The following is a 17383-nucleotide window of genomic DNA, read 5'->3' as shown; positions in this document are numbered from 1 at the left end:
AGCAGACTATTGAAAATGATGCATTGTCATAATTATCCCTTTTTAATGTAAGAATAATGGCAAAATATCCTGCATATCAACAACTAATGGTGTATATTAACAGGAGTGCTGTTAAAAAAAAAGACCTGTCTTCAGGAAAAAAATATTTATTCATGTAAATGTATTGAGAGAGAAGTTGCGGTTTTCCTCGTGATAAAAAAAATAGTCCCTGTCACAGGTGATCTCATGACTCCGTGAGCTGCATCAGTCTGTTGAGGATGCTCTTCTGTCCGTAGCGTACCTGCAGTGCATTCAGCTGCCTGCTGCTCAGTCCTGCACGTGCTGCCTTGTCCTCTATCAGAACCCGGTCGCTGTCCACACCCTCTCCCTCCATCCTCCTCTCCTGCCCGTCTCCATAGGAGCTCACAGTCAGACGGGCCGCTTCATGGATCAGTCGCTTCCATGGAGCCTTTAATCCGGGGAGTCCCTCGTTAGAGAAAGACAGGGAAATCTTTGCCTCTTCCTCATCCTCTTCTTCTTCCTCCCATCCTTCATTATCTTTGAACTCTGAGAACTCCTCATTTGACATGCACAGCACCTGAAGATACAGAGAGCCAGAGTTATGTTTTCCTCAAATATTCATCTCTAACAAGGTGGTCTTCGGTGTCTCCGCACACTCAACCGTACTGTTTCATGTACTCGCTCACCTTGAGCACAGTGTGTAGCTCTGTGTCTGAGAGGCAGCCCTGTTTGCCAAACACAAAAGCTGCTTTCTCCTCCATCATCTCACACAGCATCTCCCACTTCTCCTCCAGCAGCTGCCGGTCCACATCAGTCTGAATACCTGTGAGGAGAAGAGGAAGGGTCAAGCACACAGGGAGACAGCTGGTCTGATTATAGACTGAACTAGCATGAAAAGAAAAAAATCTCCCAAAACCACAAAAACAATATAAAATCAGTTCATTTATTTAACTGATTTTATTTTCTTTGAGTTAAATTTTTTTACATTAATCTTAATCTGGGAGAACATTTCTCTCTTATGATGCTTCTGTAATATTTCATGTGTTGATGTGGACAATCACCTTGAGTGACGACTTTGTGGAGGATGGTGATGGGGATGTCGGCAGTGTCGTTGCTGTTGCTTGGATACGGCTCCGTGAAGCCGTACATATGCAGCAGCTGCCAGTTGGCCATCTGCCCGTAGGTGTTAAATACCTCCTCGCCTTTACGAATGGGCCGCACGCACACCATCTTCAAACTGTCCTGAGAAACGTGGAGTGAAGAGAGAACGAGAGAATGTGAGGGAAAAACAGAAAGGAATATGCAGTTTAGATCGAGTAACGTCAAATTGAATTGAAAACGATATTAAAGGTGTTTGTGTCCCCTCACCGGTGTGAACTCCAGATTAGCATTGTGATTGGACACATGGTTGAGCATGTCGGCCATGGGAACCATCATCGGTGGGTTGGTGGCCCTCTCCTCTTCCTCGTCCTCTTCATCGTCCTCCTCTTCCTGTGGCTCTTGGAAACTTCAGAGAGAAGGAAGAAGAGGGAGGGGATGGTGGAAAAAGGTATAAAGAGATCACAGACATGAATTTAGAAAGGTGATGATGATGTGTATGACTGTGTTTGTCTCATGCTCACTAACCTGTACGCCATGACGAAGGCCACCAGCTGCGTGTACAGCTCCAGCGTGTGTGTGTCGGGGTTCCAGAAGTCAGGATGCCTGGCGATGAAGGGCAGGACCACGTCTGTGTATTCTCTCCGGATGTTAGATAAGTCTGTGTCCACCGCCTCTGGAATACCTGTTCCTCTCAACAGTCTGTCTCGCTCCTCTTTAGACCTGAATTGATGAATTGTGAATTACTGTGACGGAAGCTAGAAATGTAAATAGTGATAATACAGCAACTGCAGATTCATTTTAGAAAATAACAAGAAGATTAAGATGGATTTGTGTCAGAGAGTTGAGGAGAAATGTTGCCCAGGAGAATGAGCAGTGGTAGACATGAATGGAATGGCAAAAGAGAGACCACAAAATACAGAAATTCACTGTTTTTTTCTTTCTTTCTTTTTTTTTTTTTTTTACCAGAACATGGGGTGATCCAGTGTCCTGAAGTCCGTCCAGAGAGAGAGGTAGGGTCTCCAGTGGGACTGTGAGGATGTATATTCGTACAGCAGAGCCAGCAGCAGAGGAACCCAGCCTGACGAGCTCTCCAGAGATGATTTCTCTGCGAAGGTAAAAGGGAGGAACTGGAGGGTTAAACGGAGGAGGGGTGATGCAGGCAGCTTCAATCATATGTACAGAACTACAATCTCACTCTGCAAAGATCAATACAGCATTAACGTAACTATCACCTTGCTCCAGCAGGGCCGACACCTTGGTTGTTCCTTGGTAAAGAAGAGCTGATCTGGGAATGGTGAATAAAACCTCGCCTTCCTCTATGTTGTCCTTTGCCAGCATCCCATATTCTGCCACTGTTCCCTCTTTACTCACGTACACCTGCAGAGAGAGGGAGACTTTGTTAAATTCTGAAAAATAAATATGTTTGGGGAAAATCACATAGCCTGCTTGGCTGGTAAACTAACATAACATACCTTACTGCTGAGTACCAGACCCACTCTGTCACACCACTGTAGAAAGTTCTGCAGGGCGCTGAGATCTGAGCTGTGATCTACCTGTTAGCAAGAGTGTCACATGGATAAAAACTTAAAGATCCCCTCCAGACATACAAGATGTATATAAAATACTCTACTTTGAAGAATATTTTGTGTCAGATATAATTTTCCCACAAAAAGTTAAATTATCTAGTTAAAATCCTTAAAATGGCATCTGATCCTTCTCCTGGAAAATAAAAAAAGACACATGCATCCTAATACCCAGTGAGATGGGTGCTGGATCAGAAAATACCTTGCAGTTAACAAAACCAGCTGACATAACACACCAGGTGTAGATCGCCATCAATGAAGTTGTAGCAAACCTTACAATATTTTATATACACATGAATTTTTAAAGATTTGTGTAAATACACAGAAATGTATAAATAGGCTACATATATGTACAAATATAGACAAAAGGTACAAATAGAAACAATACATAGACCCCCAATGGTTTGTACTCCAATAAAGGACTCAGGATAGATAGCCGTCATATATACTACCTATTAGAGCACCTCTGTATATTTATAAAAATATATCTATTATTTTGACATAGAGAAAATATGTAATACCATATGTAAAACAGAGCACTTAAAAAAACGGCATAACATACAGAGAGGCAATGTTATTGTTAGTGAGATGACACACAGGATATATATTCACTAAAATGGTCTAATGTCAAAGTCCTCATTAAGGCCTTCTGTACCCAGCGCATGAATCCACAACAGAGAGAGTTAGTATGTTCCACATGAGATCATTTGTGTGAATAAGTTATATATCCTATGTGTCATATATCTATATTTCCTCTATGCAGGCTATGTTATGTCGTCTTTTTGAAGTGTTCTGTTTTCCATATGATGTTAAATTTTTTCCCTATGTCAAAATTATTACTCTCACTCAACCTATATACTAAACACTACAAATAAAACGCAATTACACTCTCAAACTGATAACTGTAGCGAGCTAAACTATCCTCCTCCTCTAACAGAGCTACAGAGAACAGCATGCACCGCTAGCAGCTAACAACTATACACACTTACTGTACAACACACACATAGCGAAATGAAATATCAGATTTGTTTTCCATTAAAACAGATTAAATTATAACCTTGGCTCGTTTCGCTTCTGTTGCCATTTTGTGAATGTAATAACAAACCCGGGACTTGACAACCGCTGTTACAGGTACATTAGCTGAAAGCTAACTCCAGCATGTGGACTGTGAACATCCGCGTATCTGGGATAAGTTTGACCTGAACGTTGCCTCGTAGGCAGCTGAATGACTATACCGCTGACAACATAACCTTTCTTTAAACTTGTGAACAGAACAAAATGGTTAATTTGTGTCTACTTTTCTGCCCTTCGAAAAAAGAAGAAAATTAATTCAAGTGATCATTACCAAAAATGTATCAAATACTGACATATATAACAGCTGTTCTCTTCAAATCGATTTGCCTCGAAGGTCCTCTATCAGTCGTGCTTTATTTGTGTTTGAGTTGTATTTTAATACATTTGGAGACTGTCTCCATGTACGTCTTATATCATTTTGCACTTTTTGTCTCTAACGCACCTGCAGTCCAGTGTTATTCATGTATTTTGTTCCTTTGAAAACTCACAAATCAAAGATTCCCTGTGTTGGTGTTCACAGTCACTATTAATAGTCTTCATGCATACCTAGTACTTGACACTTTATACAAGTAACTGAAATCAGCCCAAAACGTTAGTATTATTATCTTAATAAAAATCATTACCTTAATACAATGTAAAAAGTGTTCACACCATGTTTCTGTCTGTTTAGTTCATTTGAAATGAATCAATGTTCAGGCTTTATTTATGACCATAGTGTTACATTATTAGAGTTGCAGTGTTCAGATTGTTTTATCTTCGTTGTACTGCTTCATACTTCAGCTCATGTGACTGTTGATCTGTGTGCTGTTTTTCCCTCAACGACCACTGAGAGGTGTTGTTCAGTCAGACGAACTGTCGGCCTACAGCATGCCACATCATCAGTCAGACAGATTGTACACAGGCATGAATGACAACTTCTAACTCCAGACAGGCTCGTTGGTCTAGGGGTATGATTCTCGCTTTGGGTGCGAGAGGTCCCGGGTTCAAATCCCGGACGAGCCCTAACTTTTAATCCCTAGGGTTAAAGGTCAAGGAAACCAGCACACAAATAACCCACACTGACAACCAATGCTTACAGTATGTGCAGCATACAGTATGTAACAACTAGTGCCAAGATTCAGTCACAGCAACCAAATTCAAAATACTAAGCATGTCCTTCAAAAGGTTTTCATCAAAAATGAATCATAAATCAAAGTGTGCCCAGAATCTAAAAAAAAAAGTAAACATATACAAAATTTAAAAATGTAAAGCTGTTTAAAATATTATATATCCATCTGTGATGAAACCTACAGTTCCTAAAAAAGGAGAGATGTTCTGTCACATAGTAAAGGTGATACTAAAATCATATATGAACTTACAAGAACTTTCCTCAGGAGAGACTTGCAGTGCTGTTTGTCATTGTTGATCGAGCTTCTGTGTCATCACACCCATTAACAATAGCTAACAATACCAGGATATACCACAGTCACCATTTTCAAAAAATGCTAAGGGAAAACACTGACAACAGTCAGCTGGATAAACAAAAAGTTACAAACCCTTCAGGCCTTGATAGAAAAAAGGTCAAGTTTGGGGAGAGCCAGCAAAGTGGTTGTATATGCCCAAACAAGGGCAAGTGTGTGAGGCTGGGCACAGGTACCATGAGACATGCAGCAGGTGTTGCTGTGCAGGCTATTTTTCCAAGGCTACAGGCGATGACATAATGCTCATGACACAGAGTGAATAGTCTTGTGTGTGAATACTGTAACTCACCAAACATGCATCAAATTGCTATTTAAGTCAAGTGAATTTTATTTATATAGTGCGAAATCACAACAGAAATGATCTCAGGGCACATTTCACAGAAAGCAGGTCCAGACTGTACTCTTTAATTTATAGAGACCCAGAAAAACTCTCTTTAACGGGAAGAAAACTCAAGCAGAACTGGGACCTGGGTGGGCGGCCATCTGCCTTGACCAGTTGGATTGAGAGAGAAAGAGAGAGACTTTCCTCTCTTCTCATTTCTCAGTTTGTACATCCTCCATTCCTTTCCTTGCCTCCTCTCCTCGCTTCTTAGTTCCTCCCACCTGAGAGGCAAGCGGAGGAGTCAAGGAAGAGACACAAGGAGACAGGAGTCGAGGCAGCAGGCATTTAACAAAATGAGACGTCCTTGCTTAGAGAAATCATGTGGTATAATGTCATGTTGGCAGAGACTTCAGGCTGCAGGCAGCTGGTCTTTAGGTCAGAGTAAATGCAGGAAACTGCCTTGTTAATACTTCATTTTAATGCAACAACATAAAAATAAATGGAATTTATTGAGGATCAACTTTTGTAAAGTTTTGATGACATCACAGAGCTGCAGATGTGTCGGACAGGTGATCATTCACTTCTGACTGAAACTGCTGATTGTATTTTGCAAAACTTTATGCAAGTACATCTATACTGAAGAGTATTAAAGAAAGCTGAGAAGTCTAAATAACCTCAAAGATGAAGCACAGCTGTGAGAAGTTCAGAAAACAAGTGCTGAATAGAAAATCAAATGTTTAGCAGCAGAGGGTGCTGTTCAGCCAGATGAGATGTGGGTCTCCAAGCTGCCACATCACCATTGAGTGAAACTGCAGGTCTGGATGGGACAGGGGAGGAGATTTACATTCTGTTGTCCAGTTGAAAGAAGGCTCGTTGGTCTAGGGGTATGATTCTCGCTTAGGGTGCGAGAGGTCCCGGGTTCAAATCCCGGACGAGCCCTGTGTTTTTTGTTTTGTTGGGATCACACAAGCAAATAAGTTGTGTTACAGTGAATACTTGAGTTGGCTGTCATCCCAAATCCAAGTGTAGGAAGGATGTTCAAAACATACTAGATAATGGTAGTCCCATTCTAGATACATACAGCGTAGGTTTTGATTTCTAGTTTGAGGCGTCTCATTTCTTCGGTTGATGACACCCTCACAACACTACGCAGGTGTATTGTACATGATCCGGTGGTGTCATGCTTTAATTATATTCCACACATGAACTATTTCACTTCATTTTGTGATAAAGAGCAACGGTAGGCTACACATGTACTTATATAACCAAATTTAGATCCAGGTAACTTCTGTTTTGCCTTGCCTCAGTGCCATGCAGCAACTGTCTTTACATTCCTTCATTCACTGCAGGGAAAATATTTTGGTCTCCCATGCAAAGTGACAAATAACAAGAGATACGCATCAGCTAGCTCACAGCAAATAACATATGAAAGACTCTGAATTAACTAAACCACAAAATTAGTACACACACACACACACACACACACACACACACACACACACACACACACACACATATATATATATATATATATATGTATGTACAGTCAATAAATACATTTTAAAAAAGCCAACCATAAGTGAGGACGCATCGAAGAGTACCATTAATCTAATCTACAAATGGAAGACATAAAATGAGACCTTACCAATTATGTTGAAAACACAACCCATATCTAAGACAACAAGTATCATGTCATTTAAATGTTTCACAGCTGTGGGCACAGAGGACCTTCTAAATCATTTTGTGGAGCATCTCTGCAGCCTAAACTTCTCACTCAGCACACTTTTTAGACTACTAAAAACACCAAAGGATGACCTTTAAAGTGAAAGTATAGTCTGAACTCTCTTCCTGGTTCTTTACTCCAAAACCGTTCCCATCATGGTCCGTAAGATTGCTGAGTCGTTATTCAACTTCCTTAAAGTTGTCTTTTCACTATCAAAATCTCCACCAATTTCAGAAACCTGAAGAAGAAAACACAAGCAGCCAATCACAGTGGTAGCTCTACAGCTGCCATAGCCCCAGCTTGGAGTTACATCTTAGAGGAGGTGCATGTCAGCTATGGTGTATTTTCTGCAGAGGCAATTATTATTCATTTTTACAACATGGTGCACTGGTCAATGAGGGAGTACTTTCTAGGGTTCAGTGATGTTTGTCATGGACAATGAGATGAATGTATAATTGTGGCCACTAGAGGGTGCTGTTGGACTACAGATGTGGAGCTACAAGTTGCCACATCACCAATTTGAAGTGTTCAATTACAGGTCTATACATCAGCAAAATACAGGTGTTGATAGCCCTATATATTGGCTCGTTGGTCTAGGGGTATGATTCTCGCTTAGGGTGCGAGAGGTCCCGGGTTCAAATCCCGGACGAGCCCTGCTTTTTTTGTTTTGTGTAATCCCTTGGGGTCACACCAGCAAATAAATTGTGTTACAGAGAACACTTTCCTTGGCTCTCTTTGCCAAATTCCCCTGAAGTATAGGAGGGATTTCCAAAACATACTAGAGCACACTTGATTAATGATGAATTAATTAATTAATGATGATAATGTCATGCTGTCACATGACATTGAAAATTGCTCAGACAATACAAATATTTCATTACAGTGGTACAGCAGTATAATTATCAGTGTAGCTTGTCCTATCAGATGAATTTAAGGGACAAAACAAAACTCTGAATGACTTTGAGTCTCATGAGCTACAAAAGCACTGAAAGCTGATCACTGTCAGTTTTTAAATGGTGCTTTCTATATAGTCAGCTACATTACTGCATATCATGTTGAGCCAATCCGTATGAATGCCAGATTTATGTGTGACACAAGTGGATAGTGGTAGTCTTGCTGTAGATACCTTAAGCGTAAGTTTTGATTTCTAGTTCAGCGTCTCATTTCTTCTGTTGATAGCACCCTCACAACAAGTTTGTACACTAGACAGGTGTATTGTACATGATCTGGTGGTATCATGCTTTAATTATATTCCCCACAGTAACTGTTTCACTTCACTTTGCCATAAAGAGAAATTGTTATAGATTTACAGGCAACCCTTCTTTTTAAATGTTATCTTGTCTCATTACTGAATAGGAGACTACTGTCATGTAGTCACTGTGTTTCTGTTCATTCACTGTGATACAGAGTGACCATCACCAGAAGGGAAACTATTTTGGTCTCCCATGCACAGTGACAAATAACAAGAGATACAAGTCAGCAGCTCACAGCAGACAACATATGAAAGCCATAACACAACATTATTAACACTAACACACAAAATAACATGTATTATAGGATGGTATATGGGGCCTGATATCCAGGATGACTTTTGAACTAAAGCATAGTCTTAAATCTCTTCCTGGTTACAAGTCAGGAGTCAAACTAAATATAGAACCAGCCTTTTTAATTAACTTGTTAATCCTGTTACCATCAATGGCAGTAAGACTGTTAATGAACCCTAGAAAGTACTCCCTCATGGACCAGTGCACCATCCTTAATGTTGTAAAAATGAATAATAATTGCCTCTATTACTTCCGTGTATGAAATTTGATCCTATGGAGAAGGCTGCCCTCTCTCATCTGCATTGGAGTAAACTCCATCCACAACACTTGTGTTGTGTCTTGTATACTCTGAAGATTCCAGTCTTGTCAGCCTTCTGAACTGTAATGTCTAGTGTAGAAAGTAGTAGGTAAATTAATAACCAAGTCTTGACTGATTTGTAAATGTAACGTCAAACACGCAGCATATGTCACACTGCAAGAATACATTTCTTTGCTGACTATCTCAAGAGAATCACTCTTGCAAAGACCATTTGGGGAAGTCTTTGTACATAAAGTACTGACTTTGCCACCTGCTGTGTTTTGTTTTCCTGATAAGACCATTTCATTTCTGATTTAAGCACTAGAGCTTTAAAAGCAAATATTGTCAGGGTTTTGAACTCAGAACCTTTCGTACCTTTACATCTTTCCACTAGCTCAGTATTGCACTGAGCCAGTGCACTTTTTAAACATCACAGCAGAGGATAACTGTGCTGATCTGTGATATAATTGCAATTTTTGGGAGCAAGGCCTAATGTGACAGTCCCTGCAGCCAGTCGAGTGTTGAGTGTTGTCAACATCCATTAAGTTTGATTTATATTGTGTGCTAAAGGGGCCGTATTATGAAAAACTCACTTTTTCAGTGCTTGTGTGTATGTATTTGGGTCTCTGATGAGCCTACTGACACACAAGCTGTGAAATAAGACCACCCAGTCAGTTCGGTGCAGGCTGGCTTGCTCTGTACTCATGTGATTCAACAAGCCATTCAGATTTGATGCCCATTCTTATGTCACATGGGGCGAAGCTAGGCTAAGCTAAACTAGGGGCGAAAAATTTGCCCATATCATGGGCTTGGACCAGGGGACAGAGCCATTGCTTACCGACAGATGGCTGCTGAGCCCAGGTGAACTCTGCAGGAGAGAGCTGGTCGAGGAGCAGAGCCGAAGAGTCCTGCGTTGCTGCTGTTGCAACTGCTTTCTTGTCTTCTGGAGGAATAAAAACCCGATTCTGCTCTTATCCAGAGCAATTTACAGGCAGGAGGAGTTTATTTTTAAACTTTTGGGATTAAGTGGATTTATCCTCAATCTTGCTTCTAAACATAGCCCGAGCTAACACCAGAGTCACACACCAGTTCAGCTGCTGTCATCAATAATAAACATCTTAAATACCAGTGAGTTTATATGATTTTAATGTAACACAGTATGTAGAAATCTATGTGTTTAAATCTTAACATCACTGCTGTATTCATACCTTTAGATGACCTTATTTTGAGTGTGGAGAGAGCAGCTACAATGTTAGCATAGCTCTGATCGATCTGAACTCCATTCAAAAAACAAGCATTTTAACAGTTGTTTGCTTGTTGTCATGCAGACAGACCTGACAAAGGATGAATTCAGGATTTTTACAAGTTGACATCACGATGCAGTTATTTCGGCATCATTTTCATCCATTTATTGCAATTCAATCACAGCAAAATCTGAGTTTATTTACGCTCAAACTGTCCATTCTGAACGGGACTGTTTAGACAGGATGAGAAGACTACAGTGGCGCTTGATCCTTGTGATATTTTGACCAAAGTGGGTCAGATACATTTTATGAAGATCCCAGGGAACTGTATTAACTTGTGGAAAAGGGGCATAATATGACCTCTTTAAGGGGTAATGCTGTAGCTATGGAGCTTGTGAACGTAACTGCAGAAGCTACGCTGTAGGTTACACCATAGCTGACATGTACCTCCTCTAAAATGTAACTACAAGCCAGGGCTATGGCAGCTGTAGAGCTACCACTGTGATTGGCTGCTTGTGTTTTCTTCTGCAAGTTTTTGAAGTTGGTGGAAATTTCAATAGTGAAAAAACAACTATAAGGAAGTTGTAATGACGCAGTGACGCTCGTCATGCACAATGAGATTAATGTTTAATTTTGGCCACCAGAGGGTGCTGTTGGACTACAGATGTGGAGCTGCAAGTTGCCACATCACCAATTTGAAGAGTTCAATTACAGGTCTATACATCAGCAAACTACAGGTATTGACAGCCCCATATGTCGGCTCGTTGGTCTAGGGGTATGATTCTCGCTTTGGGTGCGAGAGGTCCCGGGTTCAAATCCCGGACGAGCCCTGCTTCTTTTGTTTTGTTGTAATCCCTCGGGGTCACACCAGCAAATAAATTGTGTTACAGTGAACACTTTTGTTGGCTCTCTTTGCCAAATTCCCCTGAAGTGTAGGAAAGATTTCCAAATCATACTAGAGCACACTTGATTAATGATGTCATGCCGTCACATGACATTGAAAATTGCTTAAACAGAGTCCAAATATTTCATTACGGTGATACAGCATTATAATGAGGCTATCAGTGTAGCTTGTCCTATCAGATGAATTTAAGGGACAAAACAAAACTCTGAATGACTTTGAGTCTCATGAGCTACAAAAGCAGTGAAAGCTGATCACTGTCATCACTACATTACTGCATATCATGTTGAGCCAATCCGTATGAATGCCGGATTTATGTGTGACACAAGTGGATAGTTGTAGTCTTGCTGTAGATACCAACAGCACAGGTTTTGATTTCTAGTTCAGCGTCTCATTTCTTCTGTTGATAGCACCCTCACAACAAGTTTGTACACTAGACAGGTGTATTGTACATGATCTGGTGGTATCATGCTTTAATTATATTCCCCACAGTAACTGTTTCACTTCACTTTGCCATAAAGAGAAATTGTTATAGATTTACAGGCAACCCTTCTTTTTAAATGTTATCTTGTCTCATTACTGAATAGGAGACTACTGTCATGTAGTCACTGTGTTTCTGTTCATTCACTGTGATACAGAGTGACCATCACCAGAAGGGAAACTATTTTGGTCTCCCATGCACAGTGACAAATAACAAGAGATACACAAGTCAGCAGCTCACAGCAGACAACATATGAAAGCCATAACACAACATTATTAACACTAACACACAAAATAACACGTATTATCTGATGGTATATGGGGCCTGATATCCAGGATGACCTTTGAACTTAAGTATAGTCTTAAATCTCTTCCTGGTTACAAGTCAGGAGTCAAACTAAATATAGAACCAGCCTTTTTAATTAACTTGTTAATCCTGTTACCATCAATGGCAGTAAGACTGTTACTGAAAGGAGAAGATTACTAAGTCGTTACAACTTCCTTAAGGTTGTTTTTTCACTATCAAAATCTCCACCAACTTCAGAAACTTGTAGACGAAAACACAAGCAGCCAATCACAGTGGTAGCTCCACAGCTGCCGTAGTCCCAACTTGTAGTTACATTTTAGAGCAGGTGCATGTCAGCTATGGTGTAACCTACAGTGAAGCTTCTGCAGTTACGTTCATAAGCTCCATAGCCACAGCATTACTTCTTAACACACAATAAAAATCAAACTTAATGAATGTTGAGCCAGTTTGATTGGCTGCAGGGAGTGTCACATTAGGCCCTGCACCCAAGAAGTGCAATATCATGGATCAGCACAGTTATCCTCTGCCGTGATGTTTAAAAGGTGCCAAAATGTGCAATTGGAATTGCAAGTGGAAAGATGTTAAGGTACGAAAGGTTCTGAGTTCAAAACACTGACAATATTTGCTTTTAAAGCTCTAGTGCTTAAATCAGAAATGAAATGGTCTTATCAGGAAAACAAAACACAGCAGGTGGCAAAGGCAGTACTTTGTGTACAAAGACTTCCCCCAATGGCCTTTGCAAGAGTGATTCTCTTGAGATAGTCAGCAAAGAAATGTGTTCTTGCAGTGTGACATATGCTGTGTGTTTGATGTTACATTTACAAATCAGTCAAGACTTGGTTATTCATTTACCTACTACTTTCTACACTAGACATTACAGATCAGAAGGTGGTGAATGTATAATTGTGGCCACTAGAGGGTGCTGTTGGACAACAGATGTGGAGCTACAAGTTGCCACATCACCAATTTGAAGAGTTCAATTACAGGTCTACACATCAGCAAAATACAGATGTTGACAACCTTATATGTCGGCTCGTTGGTCTAGGGGTATGATTCTCGCTTAGGGTGCGAGAGGTCCCGGGTTCAAATCCCGGACGAGCCCTGCTTTTTTTGTTTTGTAATCCCTTGGGGTCACACCAACAAATAAATTGTGTTATAGAGAACACTTTCCTTGGCTCTCTTTGACAGATTCCCCTGAAGTATAGGAGGGATTTCCAAAAAATACTAGAGCACAATTTTTATAGATTTATGGGTACCTCTTTTTTAAAATTTTTGCCTTGTCTCATTACTGACTAGGCGACTAGTGTCATGTAGTCACTGTGTTTATGTTCATTCATTCACTGTGATACAGAGTGACAGAAGGGAAACTATTTTGGTCTCCCATGCACAGTGACAAATGACAAGAGATACCCAAGTCAGCTATGAAGCCAGAACAGTGACAGTTACATTTTGGCATTGAAAATAAAATTTAACGTTGAAAACAAAACCTATACTGAAAAAAGAAACTTTGGCATTGAAACACTTGTATTGGAAAAAAGTTGTATTGGCATTGAAAAAAGTTAACTGAAAAATAAAACATGGACATTAAAAAAATTACAATCTTATTATCTTATTTTATTTCAGTATTTTTTGCATTATGATGTGTTTTTCAATGTCAATCTTCAGATTTTTTCGTCATGTCTGTCTTTTTTCAATGACTGTTTTTTTTTACACTGTATTTTTTCAGTGTCAATGGTGTTCGGTTTCAATTTTATGTTCTTCAGTTTCAACTTTCTGTCACTGTTTTGTCGTAGAGAGGAGGGCCCTTGCTGGGCCTACATTACCCAGTATGCCTTGCAGTGCGATGAAGATTGGATATCTGAGGGCAATGGCATCGTGGCAGCGATTTTGAGCCAGACTGTTGTAAGTTTTGCTCTAGGACTCTTAATATGTCACTTTATTAAGATGTAATATTTTTTCAGGTGAGAAAGTAACCATGTAGATTCCCAATATGTGGTCAGTTATCTAAATAACGCCTGTTTGTGAATCTGCTGCAACATTTTCGGAGATGTGAGGAGCCGTTGGCCGAGTTAGACCAGCCCTTCATCTCAGCTGCTGGCAGCCCGAGTCCTGTGTCGTCATCCTGGGGAGAACATGATCCTGTGAAGTGATCTGTGCAGCTCTTTGGTGATTTACTGCTGGCTCTAGTGTCTCTGTAGTATATTGATATATGATATAATTCTTTTTGGCAGATAAATGTTGGTCACAAAGATTAAATCTAACAATTGTAGCTGCAACATTAGTTTGTCTGAATGCAAAGTGAAGCTTCATGTTTTACTGGACAGAACAACAGCACTGCCTCTGGGGGTCTATATGTACAGATATCATCACATTTCACTAAATATAAATGTATTAAAACGAACAGATCAGTCTATGTTAAATTTTGTTTTATTTTATCAAGCGTCCTCCCATTCTCAAAAGTTTGTACTCCCGAGTCGAACTTGCCAAGTCCTCAACACACTGGCACTGAAATAGCTGGGACAACAAGACCATTTGTCACTCCACTTTCAGGTGTTATTTCAGTAGTACTTATATTTGTTCATAATAAAATGAGCATTATTCATGGTAAATTGATCCATTCCAACTCTCTCTGACCTTGTTTAGTGCTGCAATGCTGCAATGACTTTACTAAACTTGCTCTACGTAGGCCAGCTCTACAACACCTGACAAATTCATAAAATTAGACAAATGACCATTGCGTACCTGTCAAGGTAACGTGACTGAAATCTGTGAGGTCAGTGATTGAAATCTGTGAGGCACCCTACCACCCACCCACACACATGAAAAAAGACAACACATGTAAGCATGGGCGCCTGGTTATGTCTCAAAATGGGGGAGCAAACTTGTAAAGATAGCTACATAATTGCCAGGGAGGGGGTCTGGGGGTCTTCCCACAGAAAAAAATTGTAATTTAAGACAAATTTCCTGCATTTCTACACCACCTAACTTCTTGAATTAAGACAAGAAACAGCCACCTGCACTAGTCTAGATTAGTTAGATTGAGGGTGCTATGGAAACCAGTAATGCATCGAGAACAGTATATAATTAGGTGGATCAAGACAGGAAATGATTATTAGAAGAATGGCTATTTCATATTTGAAATTATATTCATAAAAATATTATGTAGCCTAAAATTGTAGTGGGTTACCTAAATTAAATGGTCTTATCAGGAAAACAACACACAGCAGGTGGCAAAGTCAGTACTTTGTGTATAAAGACTTCACCAAATGGTCTTTGCAAGAGTGATTCTCTTGAGATAGTCAGCAAAGAAATGTATTCTTGCAGTGTGACATATGCTGCGTGTTTGACGTTACATTTACAAATCAGTCAAGACTTGGTTATTCATTTACCTACTACTTTCTACACTAGACATTACAGTTCAGAAGGCTGACAAGACTGGAATCTTCAGAGTATACAAGACACAACACAAGTGTTGTGGATGGAGTTTACTCCAATGCAGATGAGAGAGGGCAGCCTTCTCCATAGGATCAAATTTCATACACAGAAGTAATAAAGGCAATTATTATTCATTTTTACAACATGGTACACTGGTCAATGAGGGAGTACTTTCTAGGGTTCAGTGATGTTTGTCATGGACAGTGAGATGAATGTATAATTGTGGCCACCAGATGGTGCTGTTGGACTACAGATGTGGAGCTACAAGTTGCCACATCACCAATTTGAAGAGTTCAATTACAGGTCTATACATCAGCAAAGTACAGATGTTGACAGCCCCATATGTCGGCTCGTTGGTCTAGGGGTATGATTCTCGCTTAGGGTGCGAGAGGTCCCGGGTTCAAATCCCGGACGAGCCCTGCTTTTGTTTTGTGTAATCCCTTGGGATCACACCAGCAAATAAATTGTGTTACAGAGAACACTTTCCTTGGCTCTCTTTGCCAAATTCCCCTGAAGTATAGGAGGGATTTCCAAAACATACTAGAGCACACTTGATTAATGATTAATTAATTAATTAATGATGATAATGTCATGCTATCACATGACATTGAAAATTGCTCAGACAATACAAATATTTCATTACAGTGGTACAGCAGTATAATTATCAGTGTAGCTTGTCCTATCAGATGAATTTAAGGGACAAAACAAAACTCTGAATGACTTTGAGTCTCATGAGCTACAAAAGCACTGAAAGCTGATCACTGTCAGTTTTTAAATGGTGCTTTCTATATAGTCAGCTACATTACTGCATATCATGTTGAGCCAATCCATATGAATGCCAGATTTATGTGTGACACAAGAGGATAGTGGTAGTCTTGCTGTAGATACCTTAAGCGTAAGTTTTGATTTCTAGTTCAGCGTCTCATTTCTTCTGTTGATAGCACCCTCACAACAAGTTTGTACACTAGACAGGTGTATTGTACATGATCTGGTGGTATCATGCTTTAATTATATTCCCCACAGTAACTGTTTTACTTCACTTTGCCATAAAGAGGAATTTTTATAGATTTACAGGCAACCCTTCTTTTTAAATGTTATCTTGTCTCATTACTGAATAGGAGACTACTGTCATGTAGTCACTGTGTTTCTGTTCATTCACTGTGATACAGAGTGACCATCACCAGAAGGGAAACTATTTTGGTCTCCCATGCACAGTGACAAATAACAAGAGATACACAAGTCAGCAGCTCACAGCAAACAACATACGAAAGCCATAACACAACATTATTAACACTAACACACAAAATAACACGTATTATCTGATGGTATATGGGGCCTGATATCCAGGATGACCTTTGAACTTAAGTATAGTCTTAAATCTCTTCCTGGTTACAAGTCAGGAGTCAAACTAAATATAGAACCAGCCTTTTTAATTAACTTGTTAATCCTGTTACCATCAATGGCAGTAAGACTGTTAATGAACCCTAGAAAGTACTCCCTCATGGACCAGTGCACCATCCTTAATGTTGTAAAAATGAATAATAATTGCCTCTATTACTTCCGTGTATGAAATTTGATCCTATGGAGAAGGCTGCCCTCTCTCATCTGCATTGGAGTAAACTTTACTCCATCCACAACACTTGTGTTGTGTCTTGTATACTCTGAAGATTCCAGTCTTGTCAGCCTCCTGAACTGTAATGTCTAGTGTAGAAAGTAGTAGGTAAATGAATAACCAAGTCTTGACTGATTTGTAAATGTAACGTCAAACACGCAGCATATGTCACACTGCAAGAACACATTTCTTTGCTGACTATCTCAAGAGAATCACTCTTGCAAAGACCATTTGGGGAAGTCTTTGTACACAAAGTACTGCCTTTGCCACCTGCTGTGTTTTGTTTTCCTGATAAGACC

General features: G+C 40.0%; 1 protein-coding gene and 6 non-coding genes across 8 annotated transcripts in view; 6 read left to right on the top strand and 1 right to left on the bottom strand.

Moving 5' to 3' along the window:
- Nucleotides 1–26: 26 nt before the first annotated feature.
- The window catches only part of setd6 (SET domain containing 6, protein lysine methyltransferase), a 31204-nt gene continuing 13847 nt past the window's right edge, over nt 27–17383 (bottom strand). Inside the window, exons 5-13 of one of the 2 annotated variants that reach the window (XM_042411905.1) lie at nt 5674–5821; nt 2574–2654; nt 2334–2478; nt 2065–2206; nt 1627–1821; nt 1369–1507; nt 1062–1242; nt 687–823; nt 27–577 (exon numbers count right to left, since the gene is read on the bottom strand). In XM_042411905.1, coding sequence (XP_042267839.1) covers nt 224–577; nt 687–823; nt 1062–1242; nt 1369–1507; nt 1627–1821; nt 2065–2206; nt 2334–2478; nt 2574–2654; nt 5674–5821 — 1522 coding nt within the window. In that variant the 3' untranslated portion in view covers nt 27–223. Of the gene's footprint in view, nt 578–686; nt 824–1061; nt 1243–1368; nt 1508–1626; nt 1822–2064; nt 2207–2333; nt 2479–2573; nt 2655–3741; nt 3961–5673; nt 5822–17383 lie in introns of those variants that run through there. The other variant, XM_042411906.1, reaches the window with a different exon arrangement.
- On the top strand, nt 4689–4760 carry trnap-ugg. Its single transcript has one exon. It is a non-coding gene; the product is annotated as a tRNA-Pro (tRNA).
- trnap-agg lies at nt 6408–6479 on the top strand. The gene has a single exon. It is a non-coding gene; the product is annotated as a tRNA-Pro (tRNA).
- Nucleotides 7846–7917, top strand: trnap-agg. Its single transcript has one exon. It is a non-coding gene; the product is annotated as a tRNA-Pro (tRNA).
- On the top strand, nt 11108–11179 carry trnap-ugg. The gene has a single exon. It is a non-coding gene; the product is annotated as a tRNA-Pro (tRNA).
- trnap-agg lies at nt 13068–13139 on the top strand. Its single transcript has one exon. It is a non-coding gene; the product is annotated as a tRNA-Pro (tRNA).
- On the top strand, nt 15820–15891 carry trnap-agg. The gene has a single exon. It is a non-coding gene; the product is annotated as a tRNA-Pro (tRNA).

This window comes from Thunnus maccoyii, chromosome 5, assembly GCF_910596095.1.
Source record: "Thunnus maccoyii chromosome 5, fThuMac1.1, whole genome shotgun sequence".
NCBI lineage: Eukaryota > Metazoa > Chordata > Actinopteri > Scombriformes > Scombridae > Thunnus > Thunnus maccoyii.
This window is presented reverse-complemented; position numbering and strand designations above follow the sequence as displayed.